The 14873-nt window shown below is 38.7% G+C and overlaps 1 protein-coding gene across 1 annotated transcript in view; it reads right to left on the bottom strand.

The window, feature by feature from the left end:
* Positions 1-5591: 5591 nt before the first annotated feature.
* Positions 5592-14873, bottom strand: part of aff2 (AF4/FMR2 family, member 2) — a 199815-nt gene continuing 190533 nt past the window's right edge. The window contains exons 22-23 of the mRNA XM_017307008.1: positions 14218-14672; positions 5592-13680 (exon numbers count right to left, since the gene is read on the bottom strand). Coding sequence (XP_017162497.1) covers positions 13556-13680; positions 14218-14672 — 580 coding nt within the window. The 3' untranslated portion in view covers positions 5592-13555. The remainder of the gene's footprint in view (positions 13681-14217; positions 14673-14873) is intronic.

The following is a 14873-nucleotide window of genomic DNA, read 5'->3' as shown; positions in this document are numbered from 1 at the left end:
AGTAAACAGCCTCCCAAGGACTTAAAGAAGTGGATTTGAAGAGTACTTTGTCACAGAGGAGCTTTTTTTCTTCTTCTTCTTCTTCTTCTTCGCGGCTGGAGCTACAGACCAGTCAGCTAATTAGATGCTCCACTGCCACACATTAAACAGCATGTGGAAGCTGCTCATTGTCAATGTGGTCGGCGCTGTTCAATAGCGAGGCACTTTATTAAACATACTCAATCTTCTTTCCTGCTGTTGAACACTTTTTTCCTGTCAGTTGGACATGAAGGAGGATTTCACACGTCGTCGTGTCAGACCATGACGTTCTTGCTACAGGGGTGAGGAGAATCTGCTCTTATGCTTATATTATTATTATTAATGGTCTTTATTTCACCAGGAAAATCCCACTGAGATGRAAAATCTCAGCACATTCACAGCAAAACAGTTAAAAAGTTAAAGCCATCAAAATTAAAGTGGCAGTGTCCTGACTTTTCCAGATTCATAGTGTCATTTTATATCACAATCAAGTAAMAACTACCATCATTTATTGGATATCAAATATGACTTACAATTTTTTCACTTCCTAATTAAACAAATTGAAATTAGGCTTCTGTCTCTTTAARAACTCCACCTTCATGAAGTCATCACAACATGGCTCCTCTATTAACCCTTTAACAACATTTTCACCAGCCTTTCTCTGAGAAGCAGCTCCTATAATGAGCTCAGCAGATGTGCAGTTTCACCARATGTTTGCTAATTTCTTCTGGCTAGTCTGAAGGAGCTGAGTGGAGGAGTCAWGGGGGAGGCAGAAGCTTGGAGTCTTGGAAACTGCAGCTAATTGGAGGAGCTCTGCATTAAAGGCGGRGCTAGGTCCATCHGGGTGTWTGGCACAGCTGAATGGTTACCATGGAGATTAAAAGGATTTCTCAAGCATGCATGAAAGAATCGAGGTAACTCTCCAGGATGTTTTTGGTGAGGGGATGACATCATAACATGATGCAAAGCTCAAAACATCCCRCCCCTTTAAAATATTCCTCAGTTAAAACATTTACAGACTGACGATTCCTTCTCAAAATCAGTGAGAGCAGCGTTAAAAACATTACAGCAACTCTAGGTTCATGTTTCTACAACTAGTTCCAAGAAAACGGAACAGAAAACTGAAAATATTTCCCACATTCAGTTCGGACTTTAGGCAACAGCAAAAGTAATTTCTCACAACGAAGAGAATATTCTCCAGTGCACTTCCTAGTTATTTCAGCCAACAAATCTGAAGGAAGCAGTCCTTCTACGGCCAAGGCCGTCCATCCGACCCGGCTGTATTTGTTCCTGAATATTTGAATCATTTCTTCCCAAAATTGTATCCAGTCAGTCTTCATTTTTGCTCTCCGCCAATTGGAATTGGATGCTTGTGGTCGGAACCGGAGAGGTTACCAAACCAGAACTCAGACTTTTGGATCGTTCCAGTTCCCCTAATATGAGGTGGAGTCATTTACAATGAAGTGGAACTAGCAATTTATTGAAAAACGATAAATCTTGAACTGTTGGAATGTGACATTTATACAGACAGTGGTCAGACAGTGGACAAGGCTTCATCTACTGGTAAAGGTAAACATTTTGTTTCTATAACCTGGTATCGAGAGAAACTGCTGCCTCGTCATTGTGACGTCATTGTTTCTCCCCGTTAACTTGACAATACTTTAAACCKTTRCAATGGCAACTAAGCTACTTAGAGATGATCTCAACATCCATTCAATTTTAACTGTAATCTTGTACTTTGGTCAAATCAGACTCAGGAGCCAGACCTTATTAACCTTATATTCTAACATGCAATTTAAAAGAACCGTAGTTCAACCTTTATATCTGTCCACAAAATGAACCTCCAGGCGCCATCTTTTATTCCTAAYAGGAAGTCATGCTTGTTTTGAAGCCATCTGATTGGCTGACGTAGGTTTGAGTTTTGMGCTACACTGCCCCCTATGGGTTTGGCAGGTTTAAAACGAAGCTTTTAGGTGGATTTAAAAATGTGGACGAAAACTTTTCTGTGTGATATTGAATGATGTGTCAGAAATATTGGTTTATAAAAAGACCCAGTGACGTGCGAACAARGCTTTACACTGAGTGTCAGGCTAAAAAAACCGACCTCATCTTCTGTCTGACCAGCACTTTGGACGCCWYAGCCTCTACAAAGCTTGAGATGATGAGAKGTGTTTCCTGTCGGCGTGAAACTGGTTTAATCAGGACTCATTCGGTCAGAACAGACAACTTCGTAGCTGTGAACCCGACAGCCAAACAGAAAACGGTGTTTTAACCAATCACAGCACARGATGAGGGGCGTGGCATCGTCTTAATGCTGCCACTCTGACCATCAGCAGAGTGGGTTCCTTTCCCTAATGAGTCTGATTCAGTCAGTTATAGGGATGGAAACGATGTRGAAGGAATATAAAACAGAGGCAAGTTTCTCTCTGAAAATGTAAATTTAGTCCTTTAATGGTTTTTTTTGTTGTTGAGATTGCTGACGTCTTAGACGAGTGTATTAATACACACTCAATAAAAATCTCCGTATTATCTTATTTACATTTTCCACAATATTTGCAGCTGCAGCGACACATGTGGCATTTACACTGACAATAACACTGCTGTGTTTTTGTTTTTGACAATCATCTTTTTAGCCTGTCTGAATCTTACTGGACAGCTAAGACTTTTTCCCCTCATCACTACCAGAGATTCACTGATCCACTTTCTTCACTACCGATGTGATACCTGAGGTAGTGAAGTATTGGATCGCCCGACTGTGATCCAAAACAGAAAAACGCCTGAACCGACCTAAAATGTTTCTTTTTTTAAACACAGTCATAAATCTGCTGAAGTACAAATGTATTTGATAAATCTGCATCAGTACAGCCACTGAAATRCACCAACAGCTTCACAAGCCTGTTAAAACTTGTAAAAACAACTTTAATTTGTTCAATCAGTGCAATTGGGAAAATAAATAATGAAGAAACYGAAGCTGACAMTAACAACAGGTTGACTATTTTGGTCAAACATGTAGAAAATAAACWGCAGTAAATCTTTCARATGGTTCAGAAAGTTCAGTGYTTAATTCAAATACAATGTAAAATAAGAAATAAAGAATGACGTCACTCACAGCACAAACCATAGAACTAGACTGACCAGATCTGCCTATTCAGTCTAATTCTATGGATCGGGAACATCCATAGAATTAGACYTRTTGTCTAATTYTATGGATTAGACGTCATCAATACCCGATAAGAATTTTTTTAAATATCGAGACCGATATAGATGTTAGTATCGGATTGGTTCATCTCTAATGACGACACAATTTCTCTTCAGGAACATACTTCAGAGAAATGGCTTTTTTCCAAAATATTTTTTCTTGTACGCAAAAATTTAATCAATCCATCATATTTTTTTTTTTTAGCTAGTATATAAATACAAAGTGAATTTTTTTTCTTTTTGTCCTATATAATACATTTCAGACACTAATTCTTGATACTTTAWTGCTGCCTTACTGTGAATTGCAAATTCAGCAGGAATAACGATACTGGCCAAAACCGGAGCAGAAATGACAACATTTATGTAAATAATTTTTGTGTTTCAAATAACAGCTGCTRAAATATGCTATATCCGTTCCACACTATTCAGATTTTCCGAGACGATGAATTTTGTGTTTTCATCGTCTATAAGCCACAATCATCAAAGTCACAAAAAATKTAAATATTTCTCTCCAGGTGTAATGAAGCTGGGATTCATGATGTTTTCATGATGCTGCATTATTTTAGCTCTACTTGTACAGACTTGTGTATTTCTTTCACATTTAAAACATCTTCTGGCTTCTGCTGGGRGACATTCATTTCTTCGTTTTTGTTCAGATCAAAGAATGGCGTTCACAGTTCTGGGTCTTCATCTCAAGCTTTAAACTTTTTCTCTTACATTTTAACAGATGGCTCTTGAAATATAAATGCAGCTTTCCCCTATTTTAACTATTTATCAAAAGATATTYTACCCACAGTTGCATAATAAATATGGACATAGAAAACTTCAAGGTCATTGAGATCAGAATTACGACTGATTTGTTTGTAGAGCTTTTTTTTTTTTTTACACCAAGTCTAACAAGCTTTTCATTTTCAGGCCCAGAGTGGAGTTTCTCACTCACCAAGTCTGTAAGACTATAACTTGTAAATGTTTGATAAGGTTTTTTTTTCTTTCTGTGTATCTGGGCTGCAGCAGTCGATAAGAGCGGCGGGTCCCAGCGCTCCGGCTCTATTAGCCGAGAAACATCACACAGAATAAATTCAGTCTAATCCAGACGAGTGAGTTTAGGAGCTCCGTTGAGCTGAACGCCGGTACCGATGCTCTGCTCTGGTCTTTGTTAAAGTTACGTTGAGGTAACCGTGATCTGTCTAAACCTAAACTCAGGATTTCTGTGTTCATCATTCTTGATTCTTTAACAAAATATCCAACCTGATCTCTCCTTGTGATGAACTCGGCTTTAATTTTGTTCACTTGGAGTAAAAACCCTGTATTGTTGTCAAGGCCATGATAGATAATTATTTTGAAAGAATTTCTTCAGCTCTGGTGACCTTTATTTAAGAAGGGGGGAAGACATGCGGTACGTATGACCAGTGGCGCAACTACACATTATTCAGGTGGATGCGAAAACATAGATCGGCGCCCCCTCCTCCCCCCCCCCTGAGGGAAGGAACGTCAGGGTGAAGGAGCGACGCTCACTCTACCAACCCCAAATTTTTCACTTTTTGAAATTCACAGTTTCCTGGTTTTTTTGTTTTTTTTTTAGAACATTTCTGAGATTAGTCTGAACATTTCTGAGTTTTTTTGGCAGAAATGTACCTTGATTGCATTGGGGTCTGCAGCCTCCATACATACCTTCACTCTTTAGTCATGTGTGTGTAGCTGATTAGTCCATACATGCTGCTGTAATGGCTGTGGATGGCTGATCTCAAAAGTATTGATTCATTGAGGCTGAATACAAATGCACACCACACTTTTCAGATTTTGTTTCTGGTTTATTGCGTCAACTTTTACATATGTGATTTTAGCTTTTAAAACAAAGTGAGTTAGTTACGACATGCCTTCCCTGCAGACTACAGGTCTGGATTCAGACTTTAATCATCTCACTTTGATGACAAAATGTTTAATTCAAACATATTCATGTCCCTCAAAGTAGCTTAAATTCAACTTTAACTAGGCCGTCATGTCTTCCTTTCTTTTCTCTCTCCTCCGTCAGACTCTGCTCTCTCTCTCTCTTGAATTTTAATGTGAAACTTTATTCAGTGAATTAATCATGCATGGTGAAGGAGTCTAATAGTTTCTGTGATGTAGAAATACGAGTTCATTAGTGGCAGTAAGACGACTGGATCGGCTCCTGTGTACATAAAAACCTCTCAGGCTAATTCATGGAAGAATCTCTGATTGTTAAATCAGAGAGATTAGAACATGTGTGTTTTTTTTTCTTTTTTTTAGTCCTTTCATAAAATATTCCTCTAAGACTCACATACGTCCCACATTCTTAAAAAAAACAAAACCACAACATGCATCTTAAGAGCTCAATGAAAGACAGCAGCGGGATCACTGGTTCAAACAGGTTTTAATCCATATTTCAGAGACATTAAATATTTAAAAACAATGGAACTGCATCACAACTTTTTGATCATTATCTTCATCACATAGAACAACTTCATTATAAAAAAGAACCATAGAAAAAAAGGCCCAAAAGATAGCACTGGTAGAAAAAGAAAAACAGTGGAGGTTGTGCAACACATTTTGAAGGATACGACACAAACCCACGTTGGACTGATGTGCTGTCAGCCGCGTTCTGCACTGATCTTTGTTTTGTTTAGCCAGTGGTTTTGATGGGATCCGCTCACAGACCAGATCAGAGTCACCATGCTGCTGCTGCAAAACCACTGGTGGCTGCGCTGGAGCGTTCAAGTTGAGCCGGATGTGAACTGTGTCCATGTTCACTGCATGACATGATGAGTTTGAGCTGCGTTCAGAGTCTCTATCTGGGTTTTCAGTGCATTAATTCAGACATAAACTCTGCTGTACTTTATAATATATGGCCATGGACTGGAAGATTGGCTAGTAGCATTTTAACATGAGCCAGAAATCTCACAGTTTAAATCTAAAGCCACCTTATTTTTAAATTAAAGACAGTTGCAAATTATTTTTACTCAAATAAAATAATAAAAAAAAAAATAAAAAATGGGTCAAAATAATTGTCAGCACAATTTAACAGAAACTTGCTGCTTACTGTAATAAAATGCTAGCCTAGTTTAATTTGGTTGGAATTCAAATGTAGGATTTGTAGGATTCAATTTACACAAGAATAAGGGACAAGTTATTTACTTCTGTGAAAAAAGATAGAAAATACTCTGTTGAGTAATATTCAGACTTTGGTATGAAGTTGATCGCTAGCTTTGCTCAGCTAGCTAAAAGCTGTCTGCACTTTATCAGGTAAACAACAGGCAGATAATTAAGCTACATTTACTCAAGGTTGCTGGTAATTTAGCTGCTTTGCTGTTTTGTACATTTGTTAATTTTGTTTTAGATTCCATATTATTTGCTTTTAGCAAGCTTTGAGCGAGCTGAAAACTAGCTGCACTTTTCAGGTAAACAACAAACCTAGCTAAGCTAAATAACTTTTCAAGAGTGCTGGTTATTTAGCTACTTTGCCGTTTCGTACCTTTGTTATTTGTGTTTGTCTCATTTGGGTTTCATACTATTTGGGGTGGAAAAAGATCTTACCCACAATGACGGGTTTGTCTATTGCATGGAAATGTGGTTTCATGAATCCTTTAAATGTTAATTAGAGCTAGGTTCCTTACAATTTTGGTTTTATCTTTTGAATAGTCCAAAAAGGGACCAGAGCAGAAATAAATATGCAATATAAATTTTTTTTTTGCAAAACTGCTCTGTATTAAATCGGAGCAATTACCTAATTTATCCACAAATCATAAAATACTGAATTATGAAGAAAAATCAAATCATATCCAGTTTTCAATATATGGATACAAAACGGGAATGCATGCTTCATTTGGGATAAAAATTAGGCATACAAATGTTAAAACTACATTTCTGATTTCATCAGAGTTGAACTGCTCCAAAGGGTTAAAGGTCATTTATACTCCAACTTCAAAATGTATGCCATCACATATCAGCTGACTTTTCATTACAATCAAACATTTGATGAATTATGGAGATGAATGTGTATAAAAGCACAACACTGTTTATCCTCTCGGGGGGTTATTTCTAGAAATAATAAGCTTTATCTGTGACTTAATGAAATGCAAACCACAATCAGGGAAAAGTTGTCACTACTGGAGAGATTATCAAAGTATTACTGGCTTCACACCATCTGCTAGCAACACACATTAAGCTTTCCATTGTAATTATTACAAAAATAATGTTTTCTTCTTACTACTGTCTTTCATAAATTTGTTGACAACTGTGCTAATGCAACAATAACTAATGAGATCCTTAATGAGATGCCAGCAGTATAACAGGGCAAGCTGAGCAAGTCTGTTTCCAAAACGTATTAGATGAAGACACACAGTCATATCGCGTTGCATAAAAATGATTTGTTGCTTTAATTCAATATTTACCAGTTGTGCTGCGTTTCAAACACTAAATTGCTGTAATGTTCCCTTCAAGCCCCAATGCAAAGTTGGTCAACTTGTTCTAAATCTGAGTAAACCAGATAGAAAACATGAAATATTAGGGTGATGCTTTCATCATAACTAAACCAAAAATTAAGCTACACTCAATCTGGGTTATTTATGGATGTCATATGTGACATCTTAAAGAAATATGTCTTATTGTCTGAGAATGCCTGATTTCACACTTAAATGATTTTGAGCAGAAAATTGATCTTTTATATTTATACCGCTCTAGATCAGTCGTGTCAAGACTTGGAAGTGGAAGTTGAAAGCACTAGTGGGCCAAAATAAATGTTTATTTTTCATTCAATTAAAGAAAAAATTAGTTTGATTTGGAAAATAAATCTCAATAATAAACATAATTTAATATAGTAAAGAGCCTGAGGGGATCTGTAAATCACTGTACATCTGAAGCAGCCTTATTAAAAGAAAAACTGATTTCTTCATTGAATGTTGAATTTTTATCAGAGGATTCACAAAATAAAAAAAATAAAAAATCACAAACGGACCAAAGACAAACTGGACTCTGATATGAATGCATTCCTTTTGACTTTTCCCACTTTGAGAGTCTAATTTTCAGCATATAAATATAATTCATATTTATCTTAGCTCAGCACAGTCTTAGCATAAAAAGCTAACCTAAAGCTGTTTATGCTAAAAGCTAAGCTCGTTAGCTTAGTCACAGGTAGCAAACCGTCACCATCAGGTTCTTTCTACATGTTTAAATTGTTGCCATTCAAAACTATTTGAGTAAAATCAGTGAGTATGGACGTTCACACTGCTCGGCTTTAGACATCATTTTAACAAAACCAAGAAATGTGTTAAGTTTGAATTTTAAGAGCTGATGGGACATTTCATGCTACATTAGAAGTTTAGATGCTGGCGAAATGTTGACATAATTACACTTTGCAGCATTACCATGAAACCAGCCACTCAACAGGCAGCAAATGAAAAATTACTAGTTGATGTATTAAGATAAAAGCTGTGAGGACAGAATGCCATTGTTGAAAATGGGACTAAGTTGACCTTAAAAACACCTGAGCATTTCAGGCAACTCTTAGATTAAGGGTAGCAAATACTAAAAATGTAAAAACTAATCAAATACTTCATTTTAAACGATAAAAATTAGTCGTAGGTTTGATTTTTTCTCAAAACAATCACCAGTGATGTGTTTATTTGGAAGCTTTTAGCCACAACCAGACCAGACAGCTAGCTAAGCTAACTAGCAAAGCTAAGCAAACCATTTTACATTCCTATTGATTTTCTGCCAGTCATTTTACCACCTCAGAATAGTAGAGATAATGTTACTGTGCCTTTTAAAGTGTTTTAGGTTCTTGAACGTCCGAACAGCCACCGTTAGTGATGCACATTTAAAGCAGCTAGCTGCAGGCGACGTAAAACATCCACACATTCAGTGAACTACGCAACACAAAACAGACGGTTTTTCTTTTCGTCTTTCTCCAAATGAACACAAGCAATTGTTGGTCTGAGGCTACCATTTATTGCATGCAATGATTTTTAAAGTTTCAGGCATTTCAGACAAAACTGAAACTTCATCAAATCATCAAGAAATCAGAATACAGCAACGGATGCTAATTCAACACGTTTAATCACACGCTCTTATTTTTTCATCTTAAAGCCAAACCCCTGGCGTCATAACGCCAGTTAAAAAGCTTATGGAGACATCTGATTATACAAAAAAACAAAGACAAAAAAATTCATATTTATACCAATATGGTATGGAAAATTATTTAGATTCATTCTTTGTTTTTTTTAAATAAATAGAGCAATTCCAACTGGACACAAATAGAGGCACTTGAGTTTCTTTCTTTTTTTCCATGTTAAAGTGAAAATTACTTCCCACATCCACGTCGTCCTCTCACACACATTCAGCCATGGTGAAATGATCCAGAACTTATGAAACTCATGCTGGATGTGCTGGATTTACAGAAAGCGCACGAGGGGGGCGGGGGGTGAGGGAGGGTTGATTTTAAGCTTTTGTAGCACAATAAGCAACACAGAAACAGTGGGGACTCGTCTTTTGAATGTACCACAAAGGGTTAAAAATCACTTCAGCTTTTGTGCTGTGTAAATACAGCTGTAGCCTGTGCATGGACACACACACACACACACGCACACACACACACACACACACACACACACACACACCCCACGCTCCTATCCATTCTTTCACATTGACTCAAGACACTAAAAAATAACAAACACCCAAGTACACGACTTCTAGGTGTCACAATCTGTACAGTATGTTACACAAACATCATTATTGTTCAGCAACGATTTAGATAGACTCGAYAATCAGCTGTACACGTATACACACCAACAACAACAACACGACGAATGTTGGGAAACGTCTAGAAGAGGATCCAGCAGATGATCCGATCTCATCTAGTGCTGTACAAAGTCGCAGATTCGCTTTGACATCGGGGGAGAGGAAGAGGAGCAGACGGGAGATCTTCCTCGTTCACCAGCTCTTCATGTGGGGGGGGGCTTAATTGGAACCCAATCATACCGAGTTTAGTAGTTTTGTTTTGTTTTTCCTCCCCCTTTTTTGTAAGTGTTTGACACCTTAGTGGGTGGGTTACTATGGGAACTAAAACTGAGCAGAAATTTTACAAAAAGTGCATGACCAGCAAAAGACATGTTGTTGTGTTTGATGGAAGAAGCCCTCGTTCAGAGAAGTAAACAGGGAGYCTGTTCTGTTGCTGTTTACTCCCTAACCTTCAATTTTTACTCTCAACCAGCTCATGTRACGTATAAACAAGGCAGCAAGTTAAGTTAGCCGTTTGTAAGCAGATAACTTAGCAGCTAGCTAAGCTTAGCATAGTCAGAAAGAGTGAGAGAAGTTGTCTGAGAAATAAAGAGGAAACTTGTTTTGGTGGCGTTTACTCCCTAAACTTAATTTTTTTTCCCAGAGCCATCTTGTTTGACTTTTAAACTAGGCAGCTAGCCAAGTTGGCTAAGTTGTCTCCTTACAACTTGGCTAATTTAGCAACTAGCTAAGTTAGCTAACTACTAACTTAGCAACTAGCTAAGTTAGTCAAGTGAGGACTAAGCTAAGCTTAGTTCCCAGCTACCTAAGATTATCTGGCTGCTAAGTTCGTTGTCTGCTTACAACTTAGCTAACTTAGCAGCTAGCAAAGGTTAGCTATGGGGACTAAGCTAAGCTTAGTTCCCAGTTAGCAAAGGTTAGCTAGCTCCTAMGTTAGCCAAGCTGTCTACTTACAATTATCTTGTTTWCTACTCATATGAGCCATATTTACGGTGAAATGGTAAAATATTCAATATTTCTGGTCTTAATTTAAGAATTGGATTTTGGCGTAGCTTTATATCATGATAACAAGGCAAATGGAAGGCATTAGAGTTTTGTTTTGGAGGCCCCTGGAAATAAATGACACTGTTGGCACTTTATGACCAACAGGCTAAAAGGCTTTACATCTAARTATCCACCTKTCTCATTAAAAATATGCTACTCTCTTGATCAATAATGTGAGAGTAAATCCTGTAGCTACAGCTAAAAAAAGTGCAACCTAAATTCCAGCAGCAGTGACGTAYGTCACATTTTACACCTTGTTTCACCAGAAAGCTCATTTCATTTCATACCATCTGAATGGTGCCATTTTGTCTGTTTTTCCTTCTGTGTTACCACGTAACAACATTAAAGATACCATCTGGTGCATTTTTTGTTTTTTAAAAAAAATACACAAACAAAACTAAAATTAAGTTATAATTTCACAAAATGCACCATTTTTAAAAAGTGCACTGAAGAACAAACCTCTGCCAATTTAATTTTGTTTATTTTTGTTGATGACATCACAAAAGGCACAGTAATCAACTTGTCTTAGTGCAAAGCAGTGACTCTWCACATATGGACGTGAAAYGAAGCACGTAAGGTGCAAGTGGTTTGGCTTCTTTGACGCTTTTCCATTACAAATGTGTATAAAACTTTGTTGATATTCTGCTAATGCTGAAAAAACTCAATTTCGCAATCGTGGTGTTTCCATTAAATAAGAAATGCAATTCAAAATCACACCTGGATGAGCTTAAAATACGACTGAAAAACCACGTCATATTAGCGCAGAAATGTTTATTGAAAAGCKTGAGTTTTTTTAGAAGTTGGCGTGTTTCCATTAAACTAATTTATTTTTGTAATTCCCATTTGCTCAGTTTATGGATACAAACCGAAGCAAACTGTRAAGAAGAAGATGAGAATCATGGGAACTTGTAACGTTTAATGTTTAAATTTAATGTTTTCCATTTGACTGGTTTGTGGCAGAATCATTCAAACGCATCRACACGGCTCAAATTCATGATTTGATTAAAAATGTCAGAATAAGAAAGAATAGCAACAAGAAAACTTGATAACTGATAAGTTGCTCTGTGCCTGACGTGATGTCATCGGAGGAACCTACTTTTATTTTACTGAAAATGCGTAAAAAAAACAAACAAAAAGGAAATGACGGCATGTTGGTCTGTAGGAGTSAAACTAAACGTAAAGCAAACGGAGATGTTACTGCAATAGGCCAGCAGCTTTAGTTAAAGAGACAGTSTCACTTCCTTCCTTTTCTGATGTAACTACAATTTGTCGGCTAATCAGGGAGGTCAAACTCATTTTCTTTTCGAAGGGCATCAAGATCATGAATGTCCTCAAAGAACCAGGCCAGAACGTACTGATGATGCCTGTTAATTGTTAAAATATTCACCAACAGCTGTCTCTGTTCTTCTTCTTAAAATGTAACCATATTGAATGTCTTTTCACTCTGATCAGTCCATCCAGGATTCTGAGATTGTTTATGATGTTTTTACCATCAAAATCTGAGCTAATTTAGAAATATTTGAGTTTATATCTGATGTTTTATTTTCTTTCTTTACTCACCATATGGCCTGTAACATCAAGTACATTTGAGGCAGCGGTGTAGTAAAAGTAAGAAATACTGCCACCAGTAGGTGGGAGTTTGTCTCTTAAACCTAAACTTTTGTAACCTTTTGGGTAAAATTTGTAATAAACTCGTAATCATTTTTTGTGAAATAATTTTTTGTGAATTTTCATGACATCGCAAAAACCTGGAGGGACTGACTGGTGTGATTTGGCAGTACGCAGAAAAACTGCTTTGATAATGATTGATRAATATTTATGTTAAAGGTTTTGTTGACGCGTCCCTCTGGAGTCTAGAGGGCCACATAAAAGACTCCAGCGGGCCAGATTTGGCCCTCAGGCCGTGAGTTTGGCACCTGTCCCACAAGTGCTAAATATGTACTTTGGAATAAGTGGGATTTTTCACTTTAAATATTAAGAATATCTGTGTTTGACACCGTTGTAATACAAATCCAATCAGAACCGTCTGGACTCAACGGCGGCAGGTTTTGGCTCCAGTCGAGGTACCGAGTCGGGTCTGCTTTGATTCTGCATCAGGGGGCGTGTGGGGGGGGGGGTCATAGGTCGGCCTCTATCCCCTCACCCCTGTGGTCCTTATCTGATGGACTGGACGGCTTCTCTTCCAGCCGGATCGATATCAGCTTTCGATCCAGACCCGATCACTGACACCTTGCTGCTCCGCCTCTCAGCTCTCTGGCCACATTTAGGCGCCTTAATCACATCAGACGCTCACTTCTCTTCCAGAAAATGATCCGTCTTAAAAAAAATAATAAAAAATCACTTTTAGCTTCTTTCTGGTGGTTTTCTTAACGGAGGGTTTGGGCGTGTTCTGCGTCTCCTCAGGTGTTTCACCTGGATCACTGCGGGGGAATTCGGGCCCAGTTATCATCCTCGGTCTTGTGTGTGTGTGTGTGTGTGTGGTTTGGGTCGCAGTGGGATGGGTCTCATGTCAGCTCTAGCTCCCGTTGCTCTGCTCCCGTCTCTAGAGCAGCTGCGCCTCGGAGCGCAGCCAGTGCAGTCCCTGCCTGATGTAGCGCACCAGCTCCACCATGCTGCTCTGCTGACTCAGAGCCCCCCCCATGGCCGAGTCCAGGTCCTGGAAGAAGTCTGCAGGACGCAGCAGGGAGAGAGCAGGTTACTGCTGCACATCGCCACAACCAACAGAAACTGTCTACAAATCCTGACACGTTATATCTGCAAACTGYAGTTAAAATTAAATAGACACTATGCTAATGGGTGAGCTAGTAAATACATTTTTAGTTGTTACATGAGTGGATTATGCATGTAATAAATGTGAGATTATATAAGTGGGAACTTTGATAAGTTTTGACATTATTTCCAAAAACAAACAGAATCCTAATAAAATTGACATAAATGTTGCTATTCCTGAAAAACGTAGTAAACAAAAAGCAGTTTGTTTTTACCTCAAACATAAATGTGTYTGTTTGTTWAAAATCATGTCATTTAAACTTTTCTGCATTTCTCCAGCCTCTCCTCTCCTGCTGCTGAAACGTTTTGCTTATAAACAAGGCAGCTAGCTAAGTTAGTTATTGGTGGATGTCAGAAGCGTTGCGTTGCTGCGTTGCATTGCGTTGCTGCGTTGCATTGCGTTGCTGCGTTGCGTTGCTGCGTTGCGTTGCTCACCTCTGCTGTCGGCAGCCAGCCTGTCGGCCGTCTCCCACTGCTCGTAGCTCCTCAGGATGTTGTTGGTGATGTTGACGTGGCTGGCGGCCATGTGGTGGATCCGCTGGGGGATCGCCACGCTACCGGACGACCCCGATGCCCCTCCCCCTCCTGTTGCTGCCACCGGCGCTCCCCCGCTGCTGGCAGGAGACGGGCTGAGTGAGAGGGGCGACGGCGTCCCGTTCACCCTGGAAAACACACAGACAGGCGGTGAATTCCAGAGGCATGATGGGAACCCAACAGGGAGCCTCKGGGTTTTACTATGAGAAACACAAAGGTTTGGTAGAAAGTACTGCCTGAACACATCCACTCTGCATTGTGTGACAATTATATGTTCTGTTTTTTTGTCTTTAAATGGATCCCATTTTATTTTACGTGTGTCAGTGGTGGAAAACGCTGGACTCTCTGCAGAGAATCATGTTCAATTCTCTCTTCAGACTCATGCTCTCCAATCAAACATGTCTGCAGGGAACCAAAGTGGAAACATTCGTTACATTTCCAGCTGGTGTCGTTCATTTTCACACTGCACTGTCAAATTAGATCCTTTGAAAAACTTGTTCACCTCCTCACCTGTGGTGGCGCTGTACCAAGAACCACAAAGGGAAACGACAAAAACC

This window comes from Poecilia reticulata, linkage group LG10 (genome assembly GCF_000633615.1).
Source record: "Poecilia reticulata strain Guanapo linkage group LG10, Guppy_female_1.0+MT, whole genome shotgun sequence".
NCBI classification, from domain to species: domain Eukaryota; kingdom Metazoa; phylum Chordata; class Actinopteri; order Cyprinodontiformes; family Poeciliidae; genus Poecilia; species Poecilia reticulata.
Note: the sequence above shows the minus strand (reverse complement) of the source record. Positions and strands in the feature narration are given on the sequence as shown.